The 11134-nt window shown below is 37.8% G+C and overlaps 1 protein-coding gene across 1 annotated transcript; it reads left to right on the top strand.

The window, feature by feature from the left end:
- Nucleotides 1-1962: 1962 nt before the first annotated feature.
- On the top strand, nucleotides 1963-4478 carry LOC119705790 (leukotriene B4 receptor 1-like). The gene has a single exon (XM_038148565.1). The coding sequence runs from the start codon at nucleotides 2095-2097 to the stop codon at nucleotides 3103-3105; it is 1011 nt and encodes a 336-aa protein (XP_038004493.1). The 5' UTR covers nucleotides 1963-2094; the 3' UTR covers nucleotides 3106-4478.
- The last annotated feature ends 6656 nt before the right edge of the window (nucleotides 4479-11134 follow it).

Here is an 11134-nt window from a genome sequence, read left to right as displayed (position 1 = left end):
ACTGGATTAGAACTATACTTACACCAATGGTTGTTCAGACAACTGCTCTTTTCCACCAAAAATAAAGTTGTACCAAAAAAATCCTACGGAGGTGTCACACAATGGTGCAGAATATACAAGTCCTTTTAGGGATCCTTGGTAGATTAAGGACTGGCCACAAGATTGTAGCTACACTTAGAGCACTTTTTATGACATAAAAATTTACTTATCAGCATACCTTATTGTTATCTACAATTTCTAGCAGTTCGTGTATCTTACTGCTACACAGGATTTTTAGCAATTATCCCAGCTTTCAGTTAAGCAGAGTTTCTAGTAATCAGTGCAGCTTTCTTTGCTATCTAGAGGCTTTGGTTGTGTAGGCTTTTAGTCACCTGAGCCCTCTGCAATTCAGGTCAAAGTCTTGATAATCAGTGTATGACACAACAATCATAATCTAGATTGACTTTACTTAAAGAACCTGCCAGTCCCTGCAGCACTGGGTGACAAGAGGTACTGGACATCTCTCCTTGATTGTCTTTTTCCAATAAAAATCTGCAACTTAGTTCAATCTTGATATGCCACTGGTAATAAACTAAAAATAGTCTATGAAGATACTTCTGGAGAAATAATGTGTGTAAAGGTGATTTCATTGGAAGAAGAGATACTGCCCAGCACTTCCTCCCATTAGTTAATTTTCACAAGTGTTTTTCAGAAATTCCCTTCAGAATACAAACAACTTGTTTTATTTTTTCCCCGATCTGATATTCATTAAATGCAGTTAAAAATGAAAGGAATTGGAATCATGTATCATATTAAATCCCAATTAAAATCTGCATTACACAAATAGTATTTTGAAGATATAATACTTAACTTCAGTGGGGTTATTCTGGATTTGCTTTTGATCTCATTATACTCTTACAAGAGCAAAACCAGCTAAGCTGCTTTGGGGGTGCTGATGTTACAATCTTTTTCCATGGTGAAAAATACTTTTTGACTTAATACTATGCACTACATTTGCCAGGTTTGTAAAATTAGGGAAATAATCTGTATCACATTATTTAAGAAAGCTATAAATAACTCCTTTGTTTCTGTGAACTTTTTTTTAATGGTAAATACCCTTCCAGTTCCACTTCTTGAATATTTCTGTGGGCTCTGCTGTTCTAGTTCCTCCTTTAACATTTCAGAAATGAACTTCAAAAGATGTTTTGAAATCAGGATAACAAAATAGTTTCATCTTCTTTGGCCAGGCTCTGAAGAACTTTTGATTCATGTAGGATTTGAGTGCTGCACTGACTACCAAGTTTCCTAGGAAAAATCATAAAAGTCATAGCCCATTGCTGGCACAGCAGGACACTTATGTAGTCATATCTTTTCTCTCTGACATGGAGCATTTCCTAAAATTCTACATCCAGACAGAATACTCTGATGGTTATTGTTAGGTAAAGAACTGCAATTTCCCAGAGAATTAGAAATACAACTCCTACCCACTTGGTTGTACCAGTACAGTACAAACAGTTGATTTCCTTTATGTCAGAGTATTTCTGCTGTTGACTGTTGACTGTTTTCTGCTGAATTAAAAAGATGACATGAAGGTAGTAAGCATAATTTTTTTGTGCTTTAAAATTCATGTCAAACATATAATGCACATCTGTAGTTTACCAGCCACTCCTCTCTGTTTTTTGTTTTATAAAATAAAGTGCCGAGTTGTTCATAAGAGCAAGAGTAGAAGAGAATGAAAAGGGTTTCTTTCTCCTCACAGCAATTGATTAGATCAGCAACATCAGAACAGTAGCACATTTCTTTAAATAGAGACACTTTAGAAAGACCACCAACATGCTATAAAATTTGCTGATGCACAATGAATGTATAACTAACAGCAAATCAGGTCCTGCATTGTATTTTTACTTTTGCTTTGTATGCAAAAATACCCATCCTCCTAAACAACAGGAACTGGCATATGTGGTCAGATGTCTGTAAGAGTGAGCATGAGGATGTGAGCTCACAGTCTGCATTAGCCTTCAGAACATCTGTTAGAGGAGAACTTTCAAATAGTTCACCAACACCTGAAGAATAAAAGCAGAGCACAGAGCAACCAAGAACGGAAGAATTTCCAGAATGAATCAAGCTGAGGAAAGCAGTGGCAACTCAACATGGAATGTTGTGAGGTCAGTAGTCTGCATAATACTGGGCTTGTCATTTGTAATTGGCACCCCTGGGAACTGCATCGTCATCTGGACTGCTTGTACAAAAATGAAGAAAGTATCTCTTTCAGTCCTGCTGATCTTGAACCTGGCCATTGCTGATGTCCTTGTACTGATCACTTTACCAATCTGGATCTACTCTTTTGCTGACTCATGGGTTTTTGGAGTCATCTTCTGCAAAATGCTGGTTTTCATTATTTACTGCAGCATGTATGCCAGTATATTTCTGATTACAGCACTCAGCTTGGAGCGGCTGCTGGCTGTGTTTTACCCTTTCACAATTCAAACATACAGAAGAAAAGAAAAATTTTCTTTGATTGTTTTCCTCATTTGGTTCCTGTCTGTTGCCTTTGGCATTTCTGTCATTCCATTTCAAGAGACAGAAGAAACGAACGGTCGACTTCTATGCACATGTCGCAACTACTCTTCTAATAGACAGAAGGTGTCCTATCTTCTGCTGGAGACCCTTGCAGGTTTTGTAATCCCTTTCTTAATTATTTGCACTTGTTATGTGTGTGTTGCAAGAAGAATAAGCAGAATGACTTACCAATCCAAGCAGCGATCAGAACGTCTCATTGCCAGCGTCGTGGTGGCTTTCATTCTGTGCTGGTTCCCTCACCACATCTTTAACATCCTGGACATCATTTCAATTGAAATAGAGCTCTCTAATGAGGAGATGTCTTTGGCACTGGAAGAAATTGTAGACAAAGGAGTGTACATCTCTGGAGCACTTGTATTCATCAGTAGCTGTATTAACCCTCTGCTTTATGCTTTTGCTGCACGAAGGTTTCAGAACCACCTGAGGTTTGCCAAGATGTCAAAACTGTTTGAACAGATCAGTCAGACTGTGACAGAGGAAGACAAGAAAAGAAGTCTGGCTGTAGCCAAACATGAAGATCCTTTGGCAGGCACCGAAAATCTCTAACAAGGAACTCAGTGAATAATCTGTGTCATTTCTTCAGCAGTCCTTTCTCCTCATTCTCTCAGTTTCATTTACTGACCAGTCCAGGGAAAGCTGTAGAGAAATAAAAGCTTTTTGGTTTTTTTTCTTGTGTGTTTTAGAAGAATTGGCACTAACAACCTTGTTCAGTTCATGAATTAATATTCACATCATGAAATGAGCACTATTTCACTGTTGCTGAGAACCTCAGCAAGGTGGCTAAAAGCTAAAAATGTGAGGATTACAGCATTGTTACTTTCCATTACAATTATTTCTGATTTCTAGAAAGTCTGTGTGCAGAGAACAGAAAAGAGCTGTGTGTGGAAAAGAGAGACTTTGAAAGCTTGAAACTAATGAAACTAAGGGGTTTTTTTTTCAGAAAAAAAATTGCTACATGTTCAAAAATCCTTATAAAATCTAAAGTTTTAAGAAGTTAAATTTTTATATGGCTAAGAATGGTTTTAAGTGTACTAATGACACAAAACTCTTCTGGGTTGATGGAAAATCCAAAGCTATTTTTTATTCATGAATATATTTAAGTTTGAAAGTAGCAAGGGTTGTTTACACAGTCAAGCTCATTTACTGCATTATCTTGGGGTAGTAGGTTTGAACAAGTCAAACATGGAGTATGAGAACTGTGTTGTATGGCAAACATCACTGCAGACTGCATGCTATATCTGATGGCAAACACATTGCATACTTCTGTGGCAGTTTGATGTATTAAATACATGTACTTTGAGTATCCTCAAAAATTTTGATTCACAGAAGTTAAGCTTCCAAAATGTCTATTAACTTGTGGAAGAATTGGATCAGGCTCAGGTGAGGAGGAAGGAGACATCCTTCCTATTAATTTTATGTGTAAGAAAATTATGGTAGTAGTACAAATGTCTCATGTCAGAAGAACTTCACCTTGCAAATAAAAGAGTTGTATTTTTCTTCTCTTATAGAATAGTGGACATTGCCATAGGAAACCAATGAAATTAGTGTTTTCAAGGGCTTTAGTTTTGTGAATGTGGGTAAACTCACTGTGAAAAATTGCAAGGCATCAAGCGGTTGCTTTTGAAGTTTTATTTATTTCAATTGTGCCTAGCATTTTTTACACTTGCTTTGTAAATTTTTAAGTCAATCATTTGTTATAAAATCAAGATAACTACTGATTATGAAGAATATTGTAATTTCATATTCCTTGTTCTGGACAGCTGCTAAATAGCTACATTATTTATCTTTACAAAGAAATTACAAATGCTAACCAGACATTAATTTTTGAAATATTGAATAATTTTGAATTTTGAAGTGAAGGATAATTGAGTTGTATATATTTAGCTTATAAACTGAAATAAACATGGGGAAGTAAAATCCTTAGCTGCTAATGGAAGAATATTTCTCTACACTTTGCATATGTATTTTTTATTCCTGCTCCTTATCAAAAAGTATTTTTTCTCCTGAATAGGAGAGAAGTCCACAGCACAGAGGGTTTTCCTTCAACAGGACTCCTTCACTGAAATTAAAGAAAACTTTAGCAAGATCTTGTTTGCAACAAAAAGTAAGCAACAGATGAAACCCTTTAGACTTGACCCCATCCTTCACCTACCAGTCTTTTTCAAGCATGTAATGGCTTTTAATTGCTAAAGGACATTCAGTATAGCAATGCGACATTATCTCACAAAAAAAGCTGCAGTTTCAGTTATCTACTCCTAAAAAAAGTGAAGCTGTATTTCCCAATGTGTTCTTGAGATAGGAATCAGTCACTATTCAACAACAACACAGAACAGACCAGGAGAGTTGCTATCTGATGAGCACATGAGCACTGCAACTGAACTTCTAGGCCACAAAGAGTCAAGCATTTCTCAACTCACAGGGTGAGAAAACAGCCAGACAAACTTTAGTACAAGCTGCCTGACCAGCATTTTCATTTCTATCAGTCCGTGCCTGAATTTTTTGCCTCAGTATTAATTTTTCACATTTTCTCCACTGCTTTTTACTCACAGTACTGAAGTCCTTGTACATCAGGATGTCCATTAAGGAGCTGTCCCTCTTAATTTCTCATTAATGGCCTTGGTTCCATGGACAGTCATCTCTAAGAACTGTGTTTCTTTTGAAGGCTGTTTGAGAAGTACTAGAACATACTAAACCAGCAACTTTAATTTCATTTTTATGTAAATAGAGTTAATTCTTGCAGTTGGTATGCACAGTTAAAATCCTCACTGATTTAATATTTTTGTCAGCACAACAGTCATGTAACTGGGGCCATAAGAGTCCACATAAAAGTACAAGCAGATGACTTGGTTGTCTGCTGCTTCCTTGAGCAGGTACACATCAGGCCTAACAATGCAGCCAGATTTTGCACTTCATCAGAGCTAACATGCTCTCACCTCTGTCTGTTGCTCAAGCTAGATCAAAATAGTGACCTACTAGTAACTCGAGACACACTCAGATTTTCCTGGGAAAATAGAGGCTTCATGTCATTTGAGTTTCTCTTTTTTTTTTTTTTTTTCTTTCTTCCTAACCCTTCTACCCTTGTTTATGAAGTCTGCTGTGTGGTTTCAGTGTCGAGCTATTTCCAGGACATGGAAGGCTGAGCTAAGAGAGAGCTGCTTCAGTCACCTGAGCAAAATCACCTCAGACTACACTGGAGCCCCGGGAACATCGGGTGGAGTCAGTGCAACCCTGCTTAGAACACTGAGTACTAGGAGGTGACCAGATAGTTTGAATTTCTCACATTTGTAAAAATTAATCATCTTCTAACAATTATCTCTTAACATTTCAGCATTTCCCAGCCTGAAACTTGCTGTGAACATTCCATGGGTTTACATCAGGATTTTTTCTACATTTACTCTAGTAGGATCATGCTGCTTACAGTGAATTTGTGTTGTATTAAATGGATTGAAGGAAAGCCTGAGGAATTTTTAGTTCATACATCCAATATACAAGAAGGATAGAAAAGAACATCATAAAGAAAAAGCATCAGCCTTACACTATTCGCTGCCTGTTTACATCAAAATGTTTCTGTTAGCATCATGGTAAAAGAGTTATAACAGATGCCTGGATTAAAACAATGGAACTTTGTGAATATTTACAGGCAACTCACAATTTAAGGAGTAGCACAAATGAAATCAGAGATCCTTATTTGCAAGAAGAAACAGGGCAACTGCATTACATTTGAGAAAAAAAAATTAAACCTCCAGAACATTTTCTAGGAAGAAGTAGAATAAAAGACATGTTTTAAAGACAGTTAAGACTGCAGTTATGGAACTCTTAGGGTTACAATTAACAGGACTGAATGAAAGATTTGCCTGCAGTGCCTGGGTGAAAGGAATAAAAGAACCTGGAAGCTAACAGATGGCACAGAAACAACATAAGAATCCAAATTCTTTCACATTCAGGCAACAGTCTGATAAAGAATAAGAATTTTAGAAGATGCAGAAGTAGCAAATATTAACAGTGGTGAAGGTTTTCTCTACAGGTTAGTGTACACCTCTTGCATAATTCTCTTTTCTGCATATATTGGGAAAAAGGAAGAGAAAGAAAAAACTGTTGGCTTTTTTGAGGGGAAAAACATGAGAAATAAGTTAGTCAAGATTATTGAGAATAATATGGACTTAAATGAAACTGAGAAGTTCACCTATGAAAGCTGAGTATAGAAAGAGAGCAGACAGGGAAGTGATAAGTATTCAGTTGCAAGACAATTTCAGATTTTTCTGAATGCTTTCTTGTCAGATCAGTTAATCACTGAAACAGCTCCTTATTAGAAAACTTCTCAGTATGAGCCACACTGGTGGTCAATAGGTTTAAGAAAAAAATCCAATAAACCAGAGTTTAGAGAGACATAATCCTGTCCTCCGAGAGGGTGAGTGGCCTATGCTGCTCCTGTTAGCATTAAGGGCTGGGTGTGACCAGGGCTATGATGAGGAACACCAGGACTTCAGAAACTTTACAACACTGTTTACAATCCTAAGAAAGTTCTTGCTCTGTTAGGTATGGAGATAAGAGAGTCGTATACTATTGAATTTCTTTGTGTCTTCTTTCCTGTTAAATCAAATATGCTAAAAATCATGTGGATGGTTCTTAGTAGGATTCAACATTTTAAAATTGGCTAAAGTTGAAGAAATGTTCAGATTAGAAGAAAATTATTTTTATGGAATGTGTCAAGTCAGTGATTTAAATTATGGCATTATTGAAAAAGATGCCATGGAGTCTTCAAATACAGGTTAAAGAGTCACAGCTCTTAAATTAGGAATTCCAAAAACACATCTGCTAAACAGCAAAATCCACTTATTATTCATCTACTAGAAGTCAGCTATCAGAACTATATCTTGATTGCAAAACTAAGAGTTGGTCAGTCTTCAGTTTTGGCTGCACGTGTGTAGGTACCCACAGTGTGTGCAGGTAAGTGCATCACTATTTCCACGGGCTATTAACTGGGAAACAGTGTGAACTGCACTGAGTTCACAACCTACAAACAGTGTATTGTGATTAAAGTGAAGGGTATGTCCAGATGGTTGTAAATTGGAGGATTAGAAGTTTAGCCTGCTCTTACTGGATTTTAAACTGAAAAATCACACTTCTCATTTTTGCATAGCAGACCTGTTCATGGTATGTAGCACATTACACAAAAAAATTAATGGCTAAATATTTCATTTTCATCGAATTGTGAATTTGAAGCAGTATTTATGACCTGTCATTGGTAGTGTCACCATAAGAGCCACAACAGGAAAATAGCTGTGTGAAGATCACTTCTAGTCATTTCATCTCTGATGCTATGGGAATATATTACACTGTAAACACTCTGAAAACAGGTTGCAGATTCAATACCTTAACACTACTACATAATTTCAAAAGTCACTGCAATATTAATATTTACTGTATAATTCCTGGTGAACTTGGTGAGTAGTATCAGAAACTTAGAAGTCATGGACACTTTTTTAAACATTGCAACTAATGAGTTATGTTAGTGCCTGTTAGATTTAAAAATACAGCCACAGAGCTTCAGCTGTGCTGTAGAAGGGAACAATATGTAGTTAAATCTGAGGGAAGCATTTAGCAGCACAGGTTTTTTACATGCCTTGTTCTCTCCTGCCACCATGTGGCTTTTCCATTTTAAAAAGTTAGCCTTAAGTTTAACACTCTGGAAGTCACTGGAACAAGCAGTGAAATACTTTGTTCATTGTTTCAGTTGTGAACTGTATTTAAGGTTCAGGTCATTGAGATCATTGAGACAGAAATGTTCACAAAAATCCACAATAATATATTAAACATTCATTTCAGAGTGATCTAGTTAATCTCTTTCTTGCTCTTCAGGAGCCTAAGCCCTCATTGTTTCAAATATTGCACAAATTAGGCAATCTGAGAGTGTCTGACAGAATGTAGTTGCCTCATGCCAGTCTGTGAAAAGTCTGTGCTGGAAACAACTCCTCCCTGCCGCCCCTGCAAAGCCATCAGTAAGCATGTTGAGCTGGACCTTGACTTGAATTTGAGTAGCTCACATCTCCTGCCAGGTGATATTATTGATTTCTAGGCTTTTGGTAGTTTTGAGATGCTCTCAAAAAGTTTCAGAAAGACTTGACTTCCTTGTGGTTAAAGTTAGGAACAATTCTTGCAGTCTTAAAGATATCCATGATAAGAAAATTGTGAAAGCTTTGCCTTTAAGAAAATAAGAGAATTGTTGGGAGTAAAGCAGAAAACAGAATCAATGGATTTGGTTTCAAATACCCTTTTTCTCTATTGCAATGTTTCGTTTCTGTATGTAGTGCTTTTGGTGTCTTTGAACAAGGCTTGGATTAATCCTCTTACATTTGTCACATTGAATAGCATTACTCTAATTGATTAATCCTACTTTTAAAATGATCAGAAGAAACTGATTTTGCTGAAGAATTTCTCATAGCACTTCTAGGAAGAAGACATCATGAATTAAAGGTTTCTACCCAATAGCCATTTCCCTAAATATCCATTCTACCCCAAGATTTGCATTGTATGCTACACTGAAACCCAACTATTTTACATTACACACCTTATTTTGTTCTTTGACAGCTAAAGTGAAATGAAAATCAGAACCAGCCAGGGATGACCAAGCAGGACCACAGTGGTGAGTCAGGGTCACATCAGGAAGTCAGTCAGGGCCTGTATCCACAAGGTACCTGGCCAAGCACAGGCATGGCCAGGGCAGAACTCAAACAGGCACTCCAACAAGGCAGGTCAAGTAGGGGGTGAAGTTCCAGGCCTGAATTTATGTGGATTCCCAGGCCTAGAGGCAGGGTCTGTGAAGTGGAGGGTCATTAAGAGTAATTAGTGCACCCAGAGGCCTGATACATTTCCAGCAGCAATGGAAACACAAAGAACAAGAACAGGAAAATGTAAATTATTCAAGGAATAATGCCCATAAGCCACAATTGCCATTTTATGTAATGGCTTAAGTTAGGCAACTTTGTAAAAAGTGGGGGAGCTTCCTAGAAAAAATGATGTTGTTTTTACACTTTAACATTTCAAGGTTGTTATTTTTCACTTATACTCACATTCCTTTAATATTACAAATGAAGAATTACAATATAAAAATGTCAGAATATTTTTCCTACATCTCACCCTTTTTTTTCCTTTGATTCTTCAATTCTCATGACAGTTTTTCTGTGTTTGATACACAGAAAGATACTTTGCTCCTCCAAGATACAGAAAATTACATCTTTTAACCACTGGAAATATATAGAAATTCTCTGAGCACAAGAGCTAGGAAAGCATACACTGTTCTGATCACAAAGATGTTATCACACTCTGCACTGAGAATTTCACCTGCTGTGGGTCACTGAACTTTGACTTGAGTTAACCAGACAATTAAATAGCCCAGTGTAACTGTTGGGTTTGCCATGTGATAGGATCTTTCATTTCATTTCATAATACCATTGGTTGAATAAAGTTAAATATTTAGCATCCTGAGCATAAGAGCAAGAAAAGAAAAATTCTTGGCTTGTGTTTGAAAACATAGCTATGCATTTCCCAAGGACCAAATTCATATTGCATTGGTTATAGAGCACTTGTTTCCTTGTTGCTATATAATTTAACTCAAGTAGAGGGTTGTAGGCACAATGATAATTTCACAGAGGGGTAGTGGTGTAATTTAATCTTTTAAATTACTGGTGTTATCCATGAGTGCGAGTGTACCAAAAGCAATGAGGCTGTTTAAGAACCCAGGGAATATTTTGCTGTATTTTTTCCTGGTGGGTGAGGGAGCTGTGGGAGGTGAGCCGGCCTCTGCTCTAGGCTGGCATATGGCAGTGTGGTCTGTCCTACGCTTTCCTCACACTCACATTCCGCCTTACAACAGGGGAATAACACCCCTTTCTGTGCTTCAGCTGCTCTTAGAGTTGCTGGGTTCCTCAATGTGTGTGGCAGCCTGGAAACAGCGTTTCTGAAGGAGCTGGGGACCCTGCTTTGGGAGGCTGGTGGCTCTGGTGGCTCTGGTGGCCGCAGCCGGGCCAGCCCCGCAGCAGTGCCACGGCAGGCGAGCTCACTGCCAGCTCTCCTCAGCGTGGCAGGGTAGCACAGGGAGACAGCAGCGATCAGACACCCTCCAAATCCCACCTTGTCATTGCTGTCTGTGTGCCAGGGAAATCCCTTCTCGTTTCTCACGTGTGTAGGCAAAAATAAGCACGCAGTGTGGCATTGCTAAGCTTGGGAAGTGAAGTTTCCTGCTTTCAGAGTAAGTGTAAACATACATTTCACCTTGGCTGCTTGAGGCAAAACCACTTCCTTTTCTTTCTACTGGTTCCCCTTTCCACAAAGTAGCTCACCATCATTCCTGTTTAAGGAGAAGGATGATGTATCTCTGATGACTGGTAAAAGCTGTAGCTGTGATGTAGAAATCTGCCTTAGATCAGTTCTTTGCTGTAAAGTAAACAGACATGCAAAAAAGACCCGCAGGAAAACCAATCTCATTTCTCTGATCAGAAGATAAAGATAAGCCTCTTGAGCTAGCAACTTCCTATATTTTGTTTAATATTATAGTGTGTTCAATTCTTCAAAGAGC

This window comes from Motacilla alba, chromosome 11 (genome assembly GCF_015832195.1).
Source record: "Motacilla alba alba isolate MOTALB_02 chromosome 11, Motacilla_alba_V1.0_pri, whole genome shotgun sequence".
Lineage (NCBI taxonomy): Eukaryota > Metazoa > Chordata > Aves > Passeriformes > Motacillidae > Motacilla > Motacilla alba.
This window is presented reverse-complemented; position numbering and strand designations above follow the sequence as displayed.